Source organism: Rhinoderma darwinii, chromosome 2 (assembly GCF_050947455.1).
Source record: "Rhinoderma darwinii isolate aRhiDar2 chromosome 2, aRhiDar2.hap1, whole genome shotgun sequence".
Lineage (NCBI taxonomy): Eukaryota > Metazoa > Chordata > Amphibia > Anura > Rhinodermatidae > Rhinoderma > Rhinoderma darwinii.
In genome coordinates this window covers 5,665,786-5,690,238 of record NC_134688.1, presented here as the reverse complement: position 1 = coordinate 5,690,238, position 24,453 = coordinate 5,665,786, and the positions used below count along the sequence as shown (strand labels likewise).

Below are 24,453 nucleotides of genomic sequence, written 5' to 3'. Positions count from 1 at the left end.
AATGTATGTACAGTGACTCCACCAGCAGAATAGTGAGTGCAGCTCTGGAGTATAATACAGGATATAACGCAGGATCAGTACAGGATAAGTAATGTAATGTATGTACACAGTGACTCCACAAGCAGAATAGTGAGTGCAGCTCTGGCGTATAATACAGGATATAACGCAGAATCCGTACAGGATAAGTAATGTAATGTATGTACACAGTGACTCCACCAGCAGAATAGTGAGTGCAGCTCTGCCGTATAATACAGGATGTAACTCAGGATCAGTACAGGATAAGTAATGTATGTACACAGTGACTCCACCAGCAGAATAGTGAGTACAGGTCTGGAGTATAATACAGGATATAACTCAGGAGCAGTACAGGATAAGTAATGTAACGTATGTACACAGTGACGCCACCAGCAGAATAGTGAGTGCAGCTCTGGAGTATAATACAGGATATAACTCAGGATCAGTACAGGATAAGTAATGCAAAGTATGTACACAGTGACTCCACCAGCAGAATACTGAGTGCAGCTCTGGAGTATAACACAGGATATAACTCAGGATCTGGACAGGATAAGTAATATAATGTATGTACACAGTGACTCCACCAGTAGAATAGTGAGTGCAGCTCTGGAGTATAATATAGGATATGACTCAGGATCAGTACAGGATAAGTAATGTAATGTATGTATACAGCGACTCCACCAGCAGAATGGTGAGTGCAGCTCTGGAGTATAATACAGGATATAACTCAGGATCAGTACAGGATAAGTAATGTAATGTATGTACACAGTGAGTCTACCAGCAGAATAGTTAGTGCAGCTCTGGAGTATAATACAGGATGTAACTCAGGATCAGTACAGGATAAGTAATGTAATGTGTGTACAGGGTGACTCCACCAGCAGAATAATGAGTACAGCTCTGAAGTATAATACAGTATGTGACTCAGCATCAGTACAGGATAAGTATTGTAATGTATATACACAGTGTCTCCACCAGCAGAATAAGGAGTACAGCTCTGGAGTATAATACACAATGTAACTCAGGATCAGTACAGGATTAATAATGTAACGTATGTACACCGTGACTCCACCAGCAGAATAGTGAGTGCAGCTCTGGAGTATAATACAGGATGTAACTCCGGATCAGTACAGGATAAGTAATGTAGCGTATGTACACAGTGACTCCACCAGCAGAATAGTGAGTGCAGCTCTGGAGTATAATACAGGATGTAACTCAGGATCAGTACAGGATAAGTAATGTAATGTAGGTACACAGTGACTCCACCAGCAGAATAGTGAGTTCAGCTCTGGAGTATAATATAGGATGTAACTCAGGATCAGTATAGGATGAGTAATGTAATGTATGTACACAGTGACTCCACCAGCAGAATAGTGAGTGCAGCTCTGGAGTATAATATAGGATGTAACTCAGGATCAGTACAGGATAAGTAATGTAATGTATGTACACAGTGACTCCACCAGCAGAATAGTGAGCGCAGCTCTGGAGTATAATACAGGATGTAACTCAGGATCAGTACAGGATAAGTAATGTAATGTATGCACACAGTGACTCCACCAGCAGAATAGTGAGTACAGCTCTGTAGTATAATACAGGATGTAACTCAGGATCAGTGCAGGATAAGTAATGTAATGTATGTACACAGTGACTCCACCAGCAGAATAGTGAGCGCAGCTCTGGAGTATAATACAGGATATAACTCAGGATCAGTACGGGATATGTAATGTAATGTAATGTATGTACACAGTGACTCCAACAGCAGAATAGTGAGTGCAGCTCTGGAGTATAATACAGGATGTAACTCAGGATCAGTACAGGATAAGTAATGTAATGTATGTACACAGTGACTCCACCAGCAGAATAGTGAGTGCAGCTCTGGAGTATAATACAGGATATAACTCAGGATCAGTACAGGATAAGTAATGTAATGTATGTACACAGTGACTCCACCAGCAGAATAGTGAGTGCAGCTCCGGAGTATAATACAGGATGTAACTCAGGATCGGTACAGGATAAGTAATGTATGTACACAGTGACTCCACCAGCAGATAGTGAGTGCAGCTCTGGAGTATAATACAGGATGTCATTCTTAGCTGTATGGTTGTAGTCTGTAACTTTCACTTCCTGTCTATGTATTATACTATATGTGCTATTATTGTTCACATGTATTATTTATGAGCTTTGGATATATTTACCTGCTTATGTGGTTGTATATACACATTTCTATCAGTGATCTGCAGATGTTGTGAAGCTATAACTCCCATCATGATATCTCGGTGCTTTCACAGCTGCAGAGCTCCAGGCTTAGGTGAATGTATAGGACATTTGAATTGTCTTTTCTGCGTCGCACACATTTTCTCAGACTGGTATTTTTTTTACACCAATCCAACTAAAAGAGATAGTTGTGGAAATTTGTGCACATTTTTTGGAAGGTTCACGTCTCTTTATAATTCGGAGCATATTAACCTGTCTGTGACTGAGGACATGAAATAGAAGACTTAGATTTGTGTCAAAAAGTTTCCTTCTATTCCACATAATAAATCTGGCCTAAACTGTATCTCCTCTGAAGATGGCGCCCACTTACCTAATCTCTTGCCAAATTTAACAAGTGAAGAGAAAAGCCGCAAATTTTACTGCTAAAATGTAGCACGTCGTCACTTATAACACTATAGCAACGCAGCACACACCGAAATCCACCGTCAACTAATGTATAAATGTGGGACAATAAGTTTCTTCACAACATAAGTGACATGTGGAAGATTTTCCTTACATTGCGATAAGCAGGGACTATATATAAATTTAGGTACCACAACTACAGCCATCAAATCATGACTCTGCGCAGTCAGAGGGAGAGGGCAGCTTGTCTGGCTGCCAGGAAGAGCTGTCAGAGGGCGGAGAATGTTCACACGCAAAACGGAAAACGGCTGTAAAATACGGGGCTGTTTTCAAGGGGAAAAAGCCTCTGATTTTTAGCTGTTTTTGAAACGACAAACATTTTTTGAGGCGTTTTTTTGCGGCCGTTTTTGGAGCTGTTTTTCTATTGGCACAATGAAGAACGACTCCAAAAACGACTCAAGAAGTGACATGCACTTCTTTTTATGGGAACGAAACGCCGTTTTTCCCATTGAAATCAATGGGCAGATGTTTAGAGGTGTTCAGCTTCCGTTTTTTCAGCCGTTTTTTGCAGCGTTCACGGCCCGAAAAACGGCTGAAAAAAAGCCATGTAAACATACCCTCAAGATTTTCAACATGTTCACCCGCTAATCTGCACATGTGATGGGGAGCTGGTTGATGACAAACACTTTTTAGAACAGGGTTACATTATTTAGAGCATTGCCTAGACTGGATAACATCGTCTTCACCTCAGCTGAGAGCAGGACTCCAGAGTGTTCTCATTTACTGACAGCAAACAGAGCTCTTGAAAATGGTGAGGAATTAACTCCCAAAGCATATCAGAAAGTTGTGGAACTTTTCTGTTTTTACAGCGACTAAGATTTATGTACAAAAACGAACATAAGGCCATTTTTTTATCTATTCAACACCCCCCAATTCTTTTGCCCTAGGCATGTGCCCCATAGGGTACATCGGCCCTTGCCACGTTTCTGGATTTAGTAACACCCCCACTCATATGCCACTGCTGGATGGGACCTGCTATGGTTGATGCTACTCCAGGCTCATTGTCCAAAGCGCAACATGAAAAACCAAAATATTGAGACCCTGGTGCAGGAACTGACACAATGTAACAGGATGTTGTCCAGGAATTTATTGATACATTGTATCCAGTGTAGGAGCTGCAGTCTTTGGAGGGGCCCTTTTACTAGCCCCTGAGCTATGATCACTGGTTGGTTCCTTGGGTGAATGTGGCTGGTCTGGTTTCTTCAGTGATTAAGGCCTCATTTACACGAGCGTATTATACGCGCGTGCGACGCGCGTGCTTTTCACGCGTGTCGTACGCACCTATAATAGTCTATGGGGCTGTTTAGACGATGCGTGAATTTTGCGCAGCGTGAGTGCGTTGCGTAAAACTCACGACATGTTCTATATTCTTGCGTTTTTCACGCAACACGCACCCATTGACTTCAATGGGTGCGTGAAAACAACGCATGCCACACTGACGGTCCTGCGTTGCATGCGCGAAAATCACGCAAGAGCTGTCAAAAGGATGAATGTAAACAGAAAAGCACCACGTGCTTTTCTGGTTACAAACATCCAAACGGAGTGTCAAATTAGAGATGAGCGCACCGAACTTCACCGGGTTCGGCCGAACTCGTTTTAACCGAACCCGGCAAAAAATGTTCGGGTACGCGACGTCAGGAGACAGTCACTGCCCACGGTGCTGAAAGACTTAAACTGTTTCAGCACCATGGACAGTGACTTTCAATCACAATATACATATACGTGTAAAAAAAAAAAGAAGTTCTGACTTACCGAGAACTCCCGGCTTCTTCCTCCAGTCCGACCTCCCGGGATGACAATTCAGGCCAAGTGACAGCTGCAGCCAATCACAGGCCAAGCACAGGCTGCAGCCAATCACAGGCTGCAGCGGTCTCACGGCCTGCCGCGTCATCCTGGGAGGTGGGGCCGGATGACAAGAGAGGGACGCGTCACCAAGGCAACGGCCGGGAGACCGGACTGGAGGAAGCAGGCAGTTCATGGTAAGTGTGAACGTCTTTTTTTATTCACAGGTTGGTGTAGATTGTGATCGGCATTCACTGTCGAGGGTGCTGAAAGAGTTACTGCCGATCAGTTAGCTCTTTCAGCACCTTGGACAGTGACGGGCGTTGACTACCTCATCTCTATGATGGCGGCTGCGCGAAAATCACGCAGCCGCGCATCATACACGGATGACACACGGAGCTGTCAATTGCCTTTTGCGCACGCAAAACGCAGCGTTTTTTTGCGTGCGCAAAACGCACACGCTCGTGTAAATGAGGCCTAAAGGTTACAAAACCTCTCACTATAACACAATGTGCACTCCATGGAGCTGTAGATCTGGAGGAGACAGGTCCTGCGAGCACCTGCGGTGATGATATAGGGACTGCGGGAAAGGAGGCCACAACTTGTATCAAGGTAACAGCAGCAACTACAACAGAAGAGTCTAAAGCAATAGTCAGAAACCAGTGACTGCAGCTGCTGTGAGATCTGAGCTATCAATGCTCACATATATTACTTCTCTGCGTTATATATATGTCACTGTTTATGGAGTTGATTTTATACATGTACATCCGCTATATCATTATATGCAACCTGTGACTACAATGCCCAGCATGTCTGGCCATCAAGCATGAGGCTCTCCAGCTGTGTCAAAACTAAGGCTACTCTTTCAATGCTCACATATATGATTATATGGGCTTCCTATAGATTTAACTGTTTATAGCGTTGACTTCTTGCATAATCAGTGATCTGCAACCTGACAGTATCCAGCTATTGCAAAAAATGACATCTGTGCTTTCAGTGTTGACTTGTATATTTTATTCTGTTTTGTATACGTTTAACTGATGATGGGATCACTCTATGTATATGTACGGCAGTAATATGTAACCTGTGACTCAAGATATTGTGAAGCTACAAGTCCCAGCATCGCATGGCAGTCAGAAGCTTTCATGGCATCATGGGATTTGTAGTTTCACAACAATTGTGGGAACACTATCGTAGTTATATTATTTTACGTAGGGGCAGTATTATAGCAGTTATATTCTTGTATATAGGGACAGTATTATAGTAGTTATATTCTTGTATATAGGGGGCAGTATTATAGTAGTTATATTCTTGTATATAGGAGCAGTATTATAGTAGTTATATTCTTTTATATAGGGCAGTATTATAGTAGTTATATTCTTGTATATATTGGGCAGTATTATAGTAGTTATATTCTTGTATATAGGGGCAGTATTATAGTAGTTATATTCTTGTATATAGGGGCAGTATTATAGTAGTTATATTCTTGTATATAGGGGGCAGTATTATAGTAGTTATATTCTTGTATATAGGAGCAGTATTATAGTAGTTATATTCTTGTATATAGGGTACAATATTATAGTAGTTATATTCTTGTATATAGGGGCAGTATTATAGTAGTTCTATTCTTGTATATAGGGGCAGTATTATAGTAGTTATATTCTTGTATATAGGGGGCAGTATTATAGTAGTTATATTCTTGTATATAGGGGGCAGTATTATAGTAGTTATATTCTTGTATATAGGGGCAGTATTATAGTAGTTATATTCTTGTATATAGGGGGCAGTATTATAGTAGTTATATTCTTGTATATAGGGGCAGTATTATAGTAGTTATATTCTTGTATATAGGGGGCAGTATTATAGTAGTTAAATTCTAGTATATAGGGGGCAGTATTATAGTAGTTATATTCTTGTATATAGGGGGCAGTATTATAGTAGTTATATTCTTGTATATAGGGGCAGTATTATAGTAGTTATATTCTTGTATATAGGGGCAGTATTATAGTAGTTATATTCTTGCATATAGGGGGCAGTATTATAGTAGTTATATTCTTGTATATAGGGGCAGTATTATAGTAGTTATATTCTTGTATATAGGGGGCAGTATTATAGTAGTTATATTCTTGTATATAGGGGGCAGTATTATAGTAGTTATATTCTTGTATATAGGGGGCAGTATTATAGTAGTTATATTCTTGTATATAGGGGGCAGTATTATAGTAGTTATATTCTTGTATATAGGGGCAGTATTATAGTAGTTAAATTCTAGTATATAGGGGGCAGTATTATAGTAGTTATATTCTTGTATATAGGGGGCAGTATTATAGTAGTTATATTCTTGTATATAGGGGGCAGTATTATAGTAGTTATATTCTTGTATATAGGGGCAGTATTATAGTAGTTAAATTCTAGTATATAGGGGGCAGTATTATAGTAGTTATATTCTTGTATATAGGGGGCAGTATTATAGTAGTTATATTCTTGTATATAGGGGCAGTATTATAGTAGTTATATTCTTGTATATAGGGGCAGTATTATAGTAGTTATATTCTTGCATATAGGGGGCAGTATTATAGTAGTTATATTCTTGTATATAGGGGCAGTATTATAGTAGTTATATTCTTGTATATAGGGGGCAGTATTATAGTAGTTATATTCTTGTATATAGGGGGCAGTATTATAGTAGTTATATTCTTGTATATAGGGGGCAGTATTATAGTAGTTATATTCTTGTATATAGGGGGCAGTATTATAGTAGTTATATTCTTGTATATAGGGGCAGTATTATAGTAGTTAAATTCTAGTATATAGGGGGCAGTATTATAGTAGTTATATTCTTGTATATAGGGGGCAGTATTATAGTAGTTATATTCTTGTATATAGGAGCAGTATTATAGTAGTTATATTCCTGTATATAGGAGCAGTATTATAGTAGTTATATTCTTGTATGTAGGAGGCAGTATTATAGTAGTTATATTCTTGTATATAGGAGCAGTATTATAGTAGTTATATTCTTGTATATAGGGGGCAGTATTATAGTAGTTATATTCTTGTATATAGGAGGCAGTATTATAGTAGTTATATTCTTGTGTATAGGAGCAGTATTATAGTAGTTATATTCTTGTATACAGGGAGCAGTATTATAGTAGATATATTCTTGTATATAGGGGGCAGTATTATAGTAGTTATATTCTTGTATATAGGGGCAGTATTATAGTAGTTATATTCTTGTATATAGGAGGCAGTATTATAGTAGTTATATTCTTGTATATAGGGGGCAGTATTATAGTAGTTATATTCTTGTATATAGGAGCAGTATTATAGTAGTTATATTCTTGTATATAGGGGCAGTATTATAGTAGTTAAATTCTAGTATATAGGGGGCAGTATTATAGTAGTTATATTCTTGTATATAGGGGGCAGTATTATAGTAGTTATATTCTTGTATATAGGGGAAGTATTATAGTAGTTATATTCTTGTATATAGGGGCAGTATTATAGTAGTTATATTCTTGTATATAGGGGCAGTATTATAGTAGTTATATTATTGTATATAGGGGGCAGTATTATAGTAGTTATATTCTTGTATATAGGAGGCAGTATTATAGTAGTTATATTCTTGTATATAGGAGCAGTATTATAGTAGTTATATTCTTGTATACAGGGAGCAGTATTATAGTAGATATATTCTTGTATATAGGGGGCAGTATTATAGTAGTTATATTCTTGTATATAGGGGGCAGTATTATAGTAGTTATATTCTTGTATATAGGGGCAGTATTATAGTAGTTATATTCTTGTATATAGGGGGCAGTATTATATTAGTTATATTCTTGTATATAGGGGGCAGTATTATAGTAGTTCTATTCTTGTATATAGGAGGCAGTATTATAGTAGTTATATTCTTGTATATAGAGGCAGTATTATAGTAGCTATATTCTTGTATATAGGGGGCAGTATTATAGTAGTTATATTCTTGTATATAGGGGCAGTATTATAGTAGTTATATTCTTGTATATAGGGGCAGTATTATAGTAGTTATATTCTTGTATATAGGGGGCAGTATTATAGTAGTTATATTCTTGTATATAGGGGGCAGTATTATAGTAGTTATATTCTTGTATATAGGGGGCAGTATTATAGTAGTTATATTCTTGTATATAGGGGGCAGTATTATAGTAGTTATATTCTTGTATATAGGGGGCAGTATTATAGTAGTTATATTCTTGTATATAGGGGCAGTATTATAGTAGTTAAATTCTAGTATATAGGGGACAGTATTATAGTAGTTATATTCTTGTATATAGGGGCCAGTATTATAGTAGTTATATTCTTGTATATAGGGGGCAGTATTATAGTAGTTATATTCTTGTCTATAGGGGGCAGTATTATAGTAGTTATATTCTTGTATATAGGGGCAGTATTATAGTAGTTATATTCTTGTATATAGGGGGCAGTATTATAGTAGTTATATTCTTGTATATAGGGGGCAGTATTATAGTAGTTATATTCTTGTATATAGGGGGCAGTATTATAGTAGTTATATTCTTGTATATAGGGGTCAGTATTATAGTAGTTATATTCTTGTATATAGGAGCAGTATTATAGTAGTTATATTCTTGTATACAGGGAGCAGTATTATAGTAGATATATTCTTGTATATACGGGACAGTATTATAGTAGTTATATTCTTGTATATAGGGGGCAGTATTATAGTAGTTATATTCTTGTATATAGGGGGCAGTATTATAGTAGTTATATTATTGTATATAGGGGGCAGTATTATAGTAGTTATATTCTTGTATATAGGAGGCAGTATTATAGTAGTTATATTCTTGTATATAGGAGCAGTATTATAGTAGTTATATTCTTGTATATAGGGGGCAGTATTATAGTAGTTATATTCTTGTATATAGGAGGCAGTATTATAGTAGTTATTTTCTTGTATATAGGGGCAGTATTATAGTAGTTATATTCTTGTATATAGGGGGCAGTATTATAGTAGTTATATTCTTGTATATAGGGGGCAGTATTATAGTAGTTATATTCTTGTATATAGGGGCAGTATTATAGTAGTTATATTCTTGTATATAGGGGGCAGTATTATAGTAGTTATATTCTTGTATATAGGGGGCAGTATTATAGTAGTTATATTCTTGTATATAGGGGGCATTATTATAGTAGTTATATTCTTGTATATAGGGGGCAGTATTATAGTAGTTATATTCTTGTATATAGGGGCAGTATTATAGTAGTTACATTCTAGTATATAGGGGGCAGTATTATAGTAGTTATATTCTTGTATATAGGGGGCAGTATTATAGTAGTTATATTCTTGTATATAGGGGGCAGTATTATAGTAGTTATATTCTTGTATATAGGTGCAGTATTATAGTAGTTATATTCTTGTATATAGGGGGCAGTATTATAGTAGTTATATTCTTGTATATAGGGGGCAGTATTATAGTAGTTATATTCTTGTATATAGGGGGCAGTATTATAGTAGTTATATTCTTGTATATAGGGGCAGTATTATAGTAGTTAATCCGCAGCGGAGCCGTTTGTCCATTGACTTCCACTTTAATTTAGCAGTGTTCGTTTAGACGATGCGTAAAATTCCGCTGCGGAGCATAGGCTGCGGAATTTGGTGTCCGCAGCATGCTCTGTCTGTTGCGGAGCAGTGGCGGACTCATGGCGGAATTTCTCCATTGACTTCAATGGAGATTCTAATTTCCGCAATGAAGTCCGCAGCTGTCATGCACATGTTATGTGTGCTGCGGATGCGTCTTGCTTTTTTAACTTGACATTTCTTCATTCTGGCTGGACCTATGTATTTCTAGGTCTACAGCCAGACTGAGGAAGTCAATGGGGCTCCCGTAATAGGGGGCAGTATTATAGTAGTTTTATTCTTGTATATAGGAGCAGTATTATAGTAGTTATATGCTTGTATATAGGGGACAGTATTATAGTAGTTATATTCTTGTATATAGGGGCAGTATTATAGTAGTTATTATCTTGTATATAGAGGCAGTATTATAGTAGTTATATTCTTGTATATAGGTGCAGTATTATAGTAGTTATATTCTTGTATATAGGTGGCAGTATTATAGTAGTTATATTCTTGTATATAGGTGCAGTATTATAGTAGTTATATTCTTGTATATAGGGGCAGTATTATAGTAGTTATATTCTTGTATATAGGGGCAGTATTATAGTAGTTCTATTCTTGTCCATAGGAGAGGATAGACGTGTGCTTGTGAGCTCCCTGTTAGGACTATGGATGGCTTCTGACCCAGGTGGAGGGGAGGGGTCCTGGGCTGATGATCCTGGGAAAGCCCAGAGTCTGGAGTTTGGCCTGCAGCATGGAGATGGTGGAGATGATGATCTGGAAATGGTGGCTGGTGAGTCAACTGAACCTCATGATGTTGGTGAATTGTGCACAAAAATGACAAAGAAAAATATCTTTAAAATGGAAATGCAAGTTCGCAAATTGAGAACTGAAATTAACCAAGAGACTGATCCAAAGGCAAAGCTGATGAAATGTGAGTGTCTGGATGTTTGCACACGTGAGCTGGTGATATTGAAGGAGAGATTGCAGAAAGAATCATGCACAGTACCCAAAATAAAGAACCGGGCAATTGAGAACAAAAGGGAGACCAGAGCCCAAACTGTGAAGAGAAAAAATATCATTGCAAAAAAAGACACTGACTATAATATTGTGGCGCAGCGAAACCCTGGAAGATATGAGTGTGCAGTGGCTGGAGGATCACATCTCTCATCATGTGTGGGGTCTGTGCAATCATTCAACAAAAATGCTGCTAAAGCTGAAGAGAAATGTGTGCCAGCTGACGAGGGGTTAACTGCAGTAGACTCTATGTGCAGTATTGATGAAGTGAATGCGAGTGGCACTCCTGGGAGTGAGCAAGAAAGTGCCGCATATACTTACATTGTAAGTGAGACCTCGCTCAGCGCGGTGATTGACAGTCTGATATCTGATGAACCAGCGGCACAGGCTGAGGCGGACATTGCAGACCCTGTTCTGGAGGTTCAGCCGTCCGCAGTGTCAGTGAATGGAGTGCAGGTTACACAGCGATCAGGAGCAGACACAGGAGGATCTGCAGTACAATCAACTGAGGAGAGGTCCAGTCCTGACCCACCTGCTGACAGACCTCAGTACAGGAGACTGTTCTCCACCGTCACAAGACCGACTAACCCCCCACCTCAGAGGAGGAACGCGGTCAGAATCCGGTACTCAGGACCAGAGGAAAACCTCCCCTCCAGACTCTACATTGGGAAAGTTTTGTTGAAGGAGTTTATGAAGTTTAAAGCTTGTGAGGTGTTCGCTCTGATCCACGTTCCCTCCAGCAGGAATTATGACATCAGTTTCAAGCTGCAATATAGTCTAGACTTATTCTGGAGTATTTATAACGATACAAAGGAGCACGCGATGTGGGAGCATCTACATGTCATCCAGCTGACTAAACCCCAGGTAGTCACCGCCACCGTCCTGTTCCAGTCTGAGGTGGTGGCTCTGGCAGATTTGCAGCACTGGTTGAGCAGATATTGTGAGGTGAAGAGACTGCCAACAAAGATCTATGATGAGGAGGAGATCTGGAATGGAGGATATTCTGTCAAGATCCAGCTGGTTCAGGAGAATGGAGTGACCAGACATCTGCCGCACTCCTTCTACCTGGGCTCGGAGAGAGGTGTATGTTACTACCCTGGTCAACCGCGACGGTGCCATAGATGTGGGGGCAGACACCTGGCATTCAACTTTTCCCGTATTAAGTGCTCACTATGTGGTCAGTTTGGGCATGTGAAGGACGATTGTACAGGACCTGTCATCTGTAACCTGTGCTTAGGACCTGGACATACATTCCGGGAGTGTCCGCATGCAGAACATAATAAAGAGGAGACCTTTAAAGAAGCCATGGAGGAAGAGCAGGAGGATGTCTCCATATGTGTAGATACAACCCCAGAACCTGGAAACCCCAACGATGATGTGAGCCAAAGTACCAGAGATCGTGCTCCAGAGACGAATGTCCCATCTGTGGATGCTGCACAAGTGTCACCAGCCACTGAAAATAGAGGTCATGCTAAAAGCAAAATATCCAGTCACTCTGTCACCAAAACATCTAAACATCTGCCCAACACCAGTAAAAAACCAGCTGATCCGGCCGCAGCGACCAGTAAAAAACCAGCTGGGCCAGCCGCAGCGACCAGTAAAAAACCAGCTGATCTAGCCGCAGCGACCAGTATCGATGAGGAGGGATTTCAGACGGTTAAAAGGAGAAGTAAAACAGATGATTCTTCTAGGAAAAAAATCACTGCTGCAAAGAAATCACCGGAGTCTCCAGTGCTGGCGATAACTGGGGGACATTACTGTGCGCTGGGAGAAGATGACTAGGAAGAAGAAGCAGAGATGGAGCAAGTCTCCTCACACAACCCAGATGACGAACCTCAGGATGAAGACGCTGACCCCCCAATGTCCACCAAAAGATGGGGTGTTACAGGACATAGCAGTGGAAGAAGGAAAAAAAGTAGGAAAGACATGTAACCAAGATGAGGCTGAAAATCACCTCTATTAACGTGAACAGTGTGAAGAATAGGAGCAGGCGGCAGGCGATATCCCAGCGTCTGTCTGACAACAAAACCAATGTCATCTTTATATAAGAGACTTATCTACAGAGTAATGTCCCTGCTGTGTCCCTGCAGTCACCACATCTAGTGGGACAGTGAAACTCTCAGCTGCTGTATGGAGACTTCTACCCCGAACTCCGTTTATATCATAGAGGTTCACTATATGTCATAAATGTGGTAACCGTGTACCCTCTGTGGTGTGCGCAATGCTGCCCGGTCCCAATAAAGAAGAACTCTCCTGTAATACAGTCTAGAATAATATCATGGAAAATAGTTGAAACAATCTATACTGGCGCAATATTCATATATTATTGTTTGTTTAATAATTGTGATGTTATTAAGAGACAAATGTTTATTTTCTTTATCTGTTATGAGTGTATTGCAAAGGTATTGTAATAATTTGTTGCAAGTTTTCAAATAAAAAAAGATAATTATAGTTGTTATATTCTTGTATATAGGGGGCAGTATTATAGTAGTTATACTATTGTATATAGGTGCATTATTATGGTAGTTATATTCTTGTATATAGGTGGCAGTATTATAGTAGTTATATTCTTGTATATAGGGGCAGTATTATAGTAGTTATATTCTTGTATATAGGGGCAGTATTATAGTAGTTATATTCCTGTATATAGGAGCAGTATTATAGTAGTTATATTCTTGTATATAGGGGGCAGTATTATAGTAGTTATATTATTTTATATAGGGGCAGTATTATAGTAGTTATATTCTTGTATATAGGGTACAGTATTATATTAGTTATATTCTTGTATATAGGGGGCAGTATTATAGTAGTTATATTCTTGTATATAGGGGGCAGTATTATAGTAGTTATATTCTTGTATATAGGAGGAGTATTATAGTAGTTATATTCTAGTGTATAGGAGGCAGTATTATAGTAGTTATATTTTTGTATATAGGACCAGTATTATAGTAGTTATATTCTTGTATATAGGGGCAGTATTATAGTAGTTATACTCTTGTATATAGGAGGCAGTATTATAGTATTTATATTCTTGTATATATGACCAGTATTATAGTAGTTATATTCTTGTATATAGGGGCAGTATTATAGTAGTTATATTCTTGTATATAGGGGGCAGTATTATAGTAGTTATATTCTTGTATATAGGTGCAGTATTATAGTAGTTATATTCTTGTATATAGGGAGCAGTATTATAGTAGTTATATTCTTGTATATAGGAGCAGTATTATAGTAGTTATATTCTTGTATATAGGGGCAGTATTATAGTAGTTATATTCTTGTATATAGGGAGCAGTATTATAGTAGTTATATTCTTGTATATAGGGGGCAGTATTATAGTAGTTATATTCTTGTATATAGGGGCAGTATTATAGTAGTTATATTCTTGTATATAGGAGGCAGTATTATAGTAGTTATATTCTTGTATATAGGGGGCAGTATTATAGTAGTTATATTCTTGTATATAGGAGCAGTATTATAGTAGTTATATTCTTGTATATAGGAGCAGTATTATAGTAGTTATATTCTTGTACATAGGAGCTGTATTATAGTAGGAATAGCAATGGTTACAGGTCATCTCTGTATTTTCTTCCTGTTTACCTTCGACTATTATGACTGCTGTACTTTGATCACTCACTTGTATTTGATTGTTTTTCTGTTATTTCAGTCACCCTGGACATGTTGGAAGTTCTTCCTCTGCAGTGTATTTATACAATGTGACATCTCATTAGATCGCCGAGTGAGGACTTGTTGTTGACCTCTTGTCCGGAGTGAGAATCTTTTATTCCTTTTAACTTCAGTATTCTGCAACCAAAGGTATTTATAGTGACCTATGTAGCACAGTCCAGCACGTCCTACTCTCACAAAATTTGCTCATATAGTAGCCCTTATGTGACATTTCTGTATCTATTTGTAAGGTCACACACATAACTTTCGGCTTCTACTTTGCTTGACATTTCTATCTAGATATTCATTAGGCTTTACACAGCATTCTGGTTATTTCTATAACAAATTTGATTGGTAATGAAAAATTTCACACAATGCTTAACTTGGGATATAAAAATTTCAGATATAAAAATCCAACCCATCCCATTCCAGTTTCCCCAAAATTGGGAGGCTGGGGACATTCGGCTATTTCCAGTGATACTATATTATTGGTTTAACCCACTAAAAAAAGCTGTGATGTCTATGGCCATATGGCCAGCTGAATGGTCATGATGATGGCGTTGAGCACTACCTCTTGCTGTTGATGATCTTTGACCATCCATGTTCCTAAATCTTCTCTTGTTCAGCCGATAGATAGTTCCCTTGATTCCTCCATAAACATGCATATTCAGGTAGAATCCATGTGACTCGTTATTTGAGGTTGTCTTCTCCACCGCTGTCTATCTCCTTCACTGATCTTTCTTTCCATATTACATGAGGCTCTTCCAATGGGATATTATTAGAAAACCCTTTAGTTTTTCTAATAGGGCATAAGTATTAGGATTTGGAACATCCCATCGATTTCAGTATGATCTACAGGCAATCAAAGATCTGGCTTTGGATGTCTTCAGGTGCCTGTTCTTGGGTTGATGCTGGAAGATTAGGAACTTCTCACAACAATATTTGTGACCAAATAGTGCCCTACCTACCACGATGTTACAGTTTTTACTAATATCATGTTGTTCTTTAGAGCACATTTGGTTTAGCTAGCTAAACTTAGATGCGAAAGTTAAGAAATCTCCCCGTTCTTCACCTTAAATAGGAGAATGGTCGTTACCAATTGGATTTCCAGGTCGCGGTCACCGGAGTAGTCACTAATTGGCAGCAAATGTGCTGTAAGGTGCAGGAGTGATACAAGGTCAGAGTTGAAGTGAAGCCAGGGATCGTTACCGAGAGAGTATTCAGGATGCGACAAACCAGAGGAGAAGACTAAAACGTAATCCAGAAGATGGCCAGGGGTTAAAAACAGGAGGTCAAAGACGTACTAGGTGAAATCAAGAGACAAAGCCAAGGTCAGGGTCAGAATCAGGGCCAAAAAATAAGTAAAAAGCTTATATACAATGCACCTTATACACAGACAATGCCAATGGTATGCTCTTTTAAAGCAAGTGATGTCATCAGAGCGGACCTGTCATCAAGGAAACCAGATGATGAGCAGGAGACATACACAACAAGCTAAACATGACTAAACTGAAGATCTATCTAAAGTTGACCAAAATATTTGATATTAGTCGATGGATCTGGTTGATATTGCTGGGATCTGGTGACAAATACTGTATCTAAGTTTTATGGTCAGCTATAGATAATGCTTCGGTGCGCTCATCACTCTTCTTCCAAGTTGAAGGTTGTGTTGACCAATATAATGGAAAGAAGGGATGGATATGTTAAATATTAAAGGGGTTGTCCACTACCGGACATCTAATGACTTATCCACCATCAGTATATCATCGTTGCCGGTCCGACACCCGGACCCCGCACCGGTCAACTGATCCGGCTTCCTTCAGACACAGGATGTTATTGCACATGCATGGAGCCGGAAGTAGTTGGCTCTGAACATGGGAAGTTGTGGATCATAGATTTCGGTGGACATCTATTTTGGGTGGACAACTTTCTGTATTCTGAAAATTTTATTAGAAGACCCCGATAATTTGAAAATATCATTTGTAAGTGTAAGGAGATGACCTCAAAAATCTTAAACATGGCATTGAGAATCCTGAAAACCCACACAGTAGGAAGCACATTGAAGACAAACACTGGTCACTAGTCAAAACGAAGTTGACCTCTTGTAAAAGGGGTGTCCAGTTTTGAAAACCCATTATAATAGAGTTGGGTCCTCTGTTCAGAATCCTCATCTCTTGGTCAGAGTGGAGAGCGGATACATAGAGCGTCTCTCTCTCTCTGGAGAACCTTTCCTGGACCTTATACAGACAACACATTGATATGAATGGACACTGTGTAATGTTTAATTTCACCCGTGGTGGCGCTGCAGGGAAATTGAACACTTACTGCCAGGTTACTCTACAAATTACAGCTGATCGCTGAGGATCCCAGCAGAGGGACACTTTGTGAGCAGCTTAATGTCAAGGGACCCGTCTAATAAGTAGGGATTTTTTAATCTCTAGGCAGTCATACTAATAATGTATCTACAGAATGTCCTGTCTTCTGCTGCGGCAGGCTCCTCAATGATGTGCTCAGTTCTCCCGTGATTGACTTTATCTTATTGCTGGTCATCTTTCGGGTAGAGTTGGATTCTCCGATGAGCTTGACCTTTTCATAATATGTCCTGATGGAGATAAAGCTTCAGTCGGGAAGGACCACCGTCACTTGGTCGTGATCGCATTTTCTGTTTTTCTTTGTCATTGTCAATTTTTTCAAGTCTTCACTAACACCAAAGTTCAAAGACGTGATTACTTTCCCTGTTATGTTCTTTACCATCCAGCTTCTATATCCATGAAGAACCACAATAGTATGATCGAGTTGACAACAGTCTCCGGTGAATGTACTAGAGACATCATTACATTTCAAGATCTTCAACTCGTGGATCAATATTCCTGGAGTTTTATTCCAGATTGTGCACCTGTCCCCATCGTGTAGACCTGCTGAGTGTCCAGTGGGGACATTTTTAAGATGAAATAAAACAAACCCAAATTAAAATGTTGTTTTTTTTTAGGCTAAAATGGATAGGACTACACACAGTCTGGTCACACAGAATAACATGTCTTATACACTATCTTTCTGCAGGGTAAAGACTCACCAGGAAAATGACAGCCACAAGTCAAAACCTGGGGACGGAAACCAAGAAATGCTGCAAAAATCCATTAAACAACATCAAGGTAAAATATAGAAAGATTACACTGTGTGTTATCTGTGGTGTTACATAGGACTGCAGGTAACATCTACTATATTATCTGTACTCAGAGAGTTATCACTGTGTTATCTGTGGTGTTACATAGGACTGCAGGTAACATCTACTATATTATCTGTACTCAGAGAGTTATCACTGTGTTATATGCAGTGTTACATAGGACTGCAGTTAACATCTACTACATTATCTGTACTCAGAGAGTTATCACTGTGTTATCTGTGGTGTTTCATAGGACTGCAGGTGACACTACTACATTATCTGTACTCAGAGAGTTATCACTGTGTTATCTGTGGTGTTACATAGGACTGCAGGTAACACTATTACATTATCTGTACTCAGAGAGTTATGACTGTGTTATCTGTGGTGTTACATAGGACTGCAGGTAAAACTACTACATTATCTGTACTCAGAGAGTTATCACGGTGTTATCTGTGGTGTTACATAGGACTGCAGGTAACACTACTACATTATCTGTACTCAGAGAGTTATCACTGTGTGTTATCTGTGGTGTTACATAGGACTGCAGGTAACATCTACATTATTTGTACTCAGAGAGTTATCACTGTGTGTTATCTGTGGTGTTACATAGGACTCCAGGTAACACTACTACATTATCTGTATTCAGAGAGTTATCACTGTGTTATCTGTGGTGTTACATAGGACTGCAGGTAACATCAACTACATTATCTGCACTCAGAGATGTATCACTGTGGTATATGTGGTGTTACATAGGACTGCAGGTAGCATCTATTACATTATCTGTACTCAGAGATGTATCACTGTGGTATATGTGGTGTTACATAGGACTCCAGGTAACACTACTACATTATCTGTATTCAGAGAGTTATCACTGTGTTATCTGTGGTGTTACATAGGACTGCAGGTAACATCAACTACATTATCTGCACTCAGAGATGTATCACTGTGGTATATGTGGTGTTACATAGGACTGCAGGTAGCATCTATTACATTATCTGTACTCAGAGATGTATCACTGTGGTATATGTGGTGTTACATAGGACTGCAGGTAACATCTACTACATTATCTGTACTAGTTAAAGTGACAGAATCAGCTCTGCTACATCTGCATGTGAAGGAATTAGATAATCTGTTATCCAATAACTATGCAATGGTTCGGTAGATGCTGGAGATCAGGACATTCTTGTTATACCAGCTCTCGTATCGCAGCAGTGCCCACATGAGTGCTGTTAACGCATGATCTGGTGTCTGTAGCTGTGTAGTCTAGTGTATGGGAACTTGTATAACACATGACTTTAAATAGCGTTGTAATCTTTGAATAATCTGTAGCACGGGCTGAGCTGCATGCTTCAAATTCTTACAGGTGCTCAGTAAAATAATTTATAACCATGACTTTTGACCCTAATAATAAAAGAAGATGTTTTCACCCCATTCACCTCTGATCACTATTATATTACGTAAAGGACTATAGCTTTTATTATACTCCAGAGCTGCACTCACTACTCTGCTGGTGGAGTCGCTGTATACATACATTATATTACTGATCCTGAGTTACATCCTGTATTATACTCCAGAGCTGCACTCACTATTCTGCTGGTGGAGTCACTGTGTACATACATTACATTACTTATCCTGTACTGATCCTGATGTACATCCTGTATTATACTCCAGAGCTACACTCACTATTCTGCTGGTGGAGTCACTGTGTACATACATTACATTACTTATCCTGTACTGATCCTGAGTTATATCCTGTATTATACTCCAGAGCTGCACTCACTATTCTGCTGGTGTAGTCACTGTGTACATACATTACATTACTTATCCTGTACTGATCCTGATGTACATCCTGTATTATACTCCAGAGCTACACTCACTATTCTGCTGGTGGAGTCACTGTGTACATACATTACATTACTTATCCTGTACTGATCCTGAGTTATATCCTGTATTATACTCCAGAGCTGCACTCACTATTCTGCTGGTGGAGTCACTGTGTACATACATTACATTACTTATCCTGTACTGATCCTGAGTTACATCCTGTATTATACTCCAGAGTTGCACTCACCATTCTGCTGGTGGAGTCCCTGTATACATACATTACATTACTTATCCTGTACTGATCCAGAGTCATATCCTGTATCAGGGCCGGACCGTCCACCCCCTCCCGCACGTCTATATGGCCTTGAAAGTTCCGTGCCCGACCATTCAACGCCTTACAATGACGCTTATTGGCAGGGCAGAATGACTTGCCCTGCCAATCAGTGCCTTTCAACTATGCTAGCAGCGTGATGATGTCATCGCGCTGCTTCCGTTGTTGAATGCGCTGATTGGGGGGGCAAGTCATTCTGCCCTGCCAATCAGCGCTGTCGTTCAGCCCCTGAAGAACTGCTCAGAAGAGAGTAGGTCTGCATTTACACAGGACGGCGCGGGAACGGGATCAAGTTGAGTATGTAAATTTTTTTTTCCCCCTAATAGTGTGAGTGCCATTATCTACAGGGTGAGCTGTATGTGGGACATTATCTACAGGGGGCTATAAGTGGGACACTAAGGAGAAGCTATATGTGGGGCACAATCTACAGGGGAGGCTATATGTGTGGCACTCTCTACAGGGGAGGCTACATGTGAGACACTATCTACAGGGGAGGCAATATGTGGGCCACAATCTACAGGGGAGGCTATATGTGGGGCAATATATACAGGGGGCGCTATATGTGGGGCACAATCCACAGAGAAGGCTATATGCGGGTCACTATCTACAGGTGAGCTATATGTGGGACACCATCTACAGGGGGGCTATATGTGGGGCACTATATACAGGAGGGCTATATGGGGGCACTATCTACAGGGGTCTCTATTGGGGCACTATCTACGGGGAGCGCTGTGTAAGTGTGAGACAGTGTATGATGCTATTAAAATAAAGCTGTAGACTTTGTGAATTATAAAGAACTTCACAAAATCTGTAAAAAGTAATAAAATCAGCAAAAATAAAAAATGAAAGGCAGGTGGCCAAGGATAGTAAAACAAATCTCAGAAAATTATTCAAGTATATAAATGCAGAAAGCCAAGGTCTGAACATGTAGGACCCCTAATTAGTGGTAATGGGGAGTTGTTCACAAAGGATCAAGAGAAAGCAGAATTACTAAATGGGATTTTTAGCTCTGTATATACAACAGAAGAAACAGCTGCTGATGTAGGCGGGGCCAGTGCTGAGGAGCTGATGTAGCCGGTGCCAGTGCTGAGGAGCTGATGTAGCCGGTGCCAGTGCTGAGGAGCTGATGTAGCCGGTGCCAGTGCTGAGGAGCTGATGTAGCCGGTGCCAGTGCTGAGGAGCTGATCTAGCCTGTGCCAGTTCAGAGGAGCTGATGTAGCCAGTGCTGAGGAGCTGATGTAGCCGGTGCCAGTGCTGAGGAGCTGATGTGAGTGTTGCTAGTACTGAGGAGCTAATGTAGCCGGTGCAAGTGTGGAGGAGCTGATGTGGGTCTTGCCAGTGCTGAGGAGCTATTGTAGCCGGTGCAAGTGTGGAGGAGCTGATGTGGGTCTTGCCAGTGCTGAGGAGCTATTGTAGCCGGTGCAAGTGTGGAGGAGCTGATGTGGGTCTTGCCAGTACTGAGGAGGTGATGTAGCCGGGACCAGTTCTGAAGAGCTGATGTAGCCAGCCCAGTGCTGAGGAGCTGATGTAGCCGGTGCCAGTGATGAGCTGATGTGGATGTTGCCACTACTGAGGATTAGATGTAGCCGGGGGCCAGTTCTGAAGAGCTGATGTAGCCAGCCCAGTGATGAGGAGCTGATGTAGCCGGTGCCAGTGCTGTTAATACATCAGTTGATACACTGACTTGGCCAAATTTAGATATGGTCCAAGCTAAGTTAAATAAAATAAATTTACACAAGTCCCCGGGACCAGATGGGTAACACCCTAGAGTTCTTAAAGAGCTTAATTCAGTTTTCTGTCCCCCCCCCCTTCATAATATTTAGAGATTCTCTAGTGACTGGTATAGTGTCAAGGCACTGGCGCAGGGAAAATGTGGTGCCTATTTTTAAAAAGGGCTCTAGGTCTTCCCTGGGTAATTATAGACCAGTAAGCTTAGGGCTATTGAGGGACTATATACAGGATTATGTGACAAAAAAATAGAATTAAAAGTGACAGCCAGCACAGTTTTACTAAGGACAGAAGTTGTCACAACCTGATTTGTTTTTATGAAGAGGTGAGTAGAAGCCTAGACAGAGGGGCCGCTGTGGATATAGTGTTTATATGAGAGGTGAGGAGAAGTCTAGACAGAGGGGCCGCTGTGTATATAGTGTTTATATGAGAGGTGAGGAGAAGCCTAGACAGAGGGACCGCTGTGGATATAGTGTTTATATGAGGGGTGAGTAGAAGCCTAGACAGAGGGGCCGCTGTGGATATAGTGTTTATATGAGATGTGAGAAGAAGCCTAGACAGAGGGGCCGCTGTGGATATAATGTTTATATGAGAGGTGAGGAGAAGCCTAGACAGAGGGGTCTCTGTGGCTATAGTGTTTATACGAGAGGTGAGGAGAAGCCTAAACAGATGGGCCGCTGTGGAAATAGTGTTTATATGAGAGTTGAGGAGAAGCCTATATAGAGGGGGGCGCTGTGGATATAGTGTTTTTGGACTTTGCAAAGACATTTGACACTGTCCCTCATAGACGTCTAATGGGTAAATTAAGGACTATAGGTTTAGAAAGCAGAGTTTGTAATTGGATTGAGAATTGGCTCAAGGACGTATCCAGAGAGTTATGGTCAATGATTCCTACTCTGAATGGTCCCCGGTTATAAGTGGTGTACCACAGGGTTCAATGCTGGGACCACTATTATTCAACTTATTTATTAATGATATAGAGGATGGGATTAATAGCACCATTTCTATTTTTGCAGATGACACCAAGCTATGTAGTATTGTTCAGTCTATGGAAGACGTTCATAAATTACAAGCTGATTTGGACACTAAGTGTTTGGGCATCCACTTGGAAAATTAAGTTTAATGTAGATAAATGTAAAGTTATGCATCTGGGTACCAACAATCTGCATGCATCATATGTCCTAGGAGGAGCTACACTGGGAGTAATAATCTGCAGGCATCATATGTCCTAGGGGTGCTATACTGGAAGAGTCACTTGTTGAGAAGGATCTGGTTGTACTTGTAGATCATAAACTAAATAACAGTTTAATGTCAACAGCTGCTTCCAAGGCCAGCAAGATATTGTCATGCTTGGTTCTGCTGTTGTATTTATGTACTGAGCTTTGTTCTGGTGCTGTATATACAGTATGTACTGAGCTTGGTTCTGGTGCTGTATATATGTATTAAGCTTTGTTCTGGTGCTGTATTTATGTACTGAGCTTAGTTCTGGTGCTGTATATATGTATTGAGCTTTGTTCTGGTGCTGTATATACAGTATGTACTGAGCTTGGTTCCAGAGCTGTATATATGTACTGAGCTTGGATCTGATGCTGTATTTGTGTACTGAACTTTATTCTAGTACTGTATTTATGTACTGTGCTTTGTTCTGGTGCTGTATTTATGTACTGAGCTTTGTTCTGGTACTGTATATATGTACTGAGCTTTGTTCTGGTGCTGTATATATGTACTGAGCTTGGTTCTGGTGCTATATTTATGTTCCGGGCTTCGCTCTGGTGCTGTATATAGGTACTGAGCTTTGTTCTTGTGCTGTATTTATGTTCTGAGCTTTGTTCTGGTGCTGTATATATGTACTGAGCTGGGTTTTGGCACTATATATATGTACTGAGCTTAGTCCTGGTACTGTATATATGTAATGAGCCTGGTTCTGGATCTGTATATATGTATTGAGCTTTGTTCTGGTGCTGTATTTATGTACTGAGCTTGGTTTTGGCACTGTATTTATGTACTGAGTTTGGTTCTGTTACCGTATATATATGTACTGAGCTTAGTCCTGGTGATGTATATATGTACTGAGCTTAGTCCTGGTGCTGTGTATATATATATATATATATATATATATATATATATGTGTATGTACTGGGCTTTGTTCTGGATCTGTATATATGTACTGAGCTTTGTTCTGGTGTTGTGTTTATGTACTGACCTTTGTTCTGGTGCTGTATTTATGTACTGAGCTTGGTTCTGGGGCTGTATTTAAGTACTGAGCTTGGTTCTTTTGTTGTATTTATGTACTGAGCTTTGTTCTGGCGACATATATATGTAATGAGCTATGTTCTGGTGCTGTATAAATGTACTGAGCTTTGTTCTGGTGCTGTATATATGTACTGAGCTTGGTTCTGGCGCTGTATATATGTATTGAGACTTGTTCTGGAGCCGTATATGTCAGAGCTTGGTTCTGGAGCTGTAATTATATAGAATATATATATAATAACAAAATTGCAGGGCAGATGGGATTGTTTTCAATTCATTGTATATTTAATGGGAACCTGTCAGGTAGTTTTAACCCCTCAAACCGCTACCATGCAGTAATACATGACCTGACAATATTTCCAAACATTCCCCTGTATGTTTTTTTTTTCAGAT

The 24,453-nt window shown here is 39.7% G+C and overlaps 1 protein-coding gene across 5 annotated transcripts in view; it reads left to right on the top strand.

Moving 5' to 3' along the window:
* The window catches only part of SLCO2B1 (solute carrier organic anion transporter family member 2B1), a 117,402-nt gene that overhangs the window by 12,853 nt on the left and 80,096 nt on the right, over positions 1 to 24,453 (top strand). For all 5 annotated transcript variants that reach the window (XM_075851299.1, XM_075851303.1, XM_075851300.1 and 2 more), the window contains exons 2-3: positions 14,766 to 14,914; positions 17,825 to 17,916. In XM_075851299.1, coding sequence (XP_075707414.1) covers positions 17,845 to 17,916 — 72 coding nt within the window. In that variant the 5' untranslated portion in view covers positions 14,766 to 14,914; positions 17,825 to 17,844. The remainder of the gene's footprint in view (positions 1 to 14,765; positions 14,915 to 17,824; positions 17,917 to 24,453) is intronic.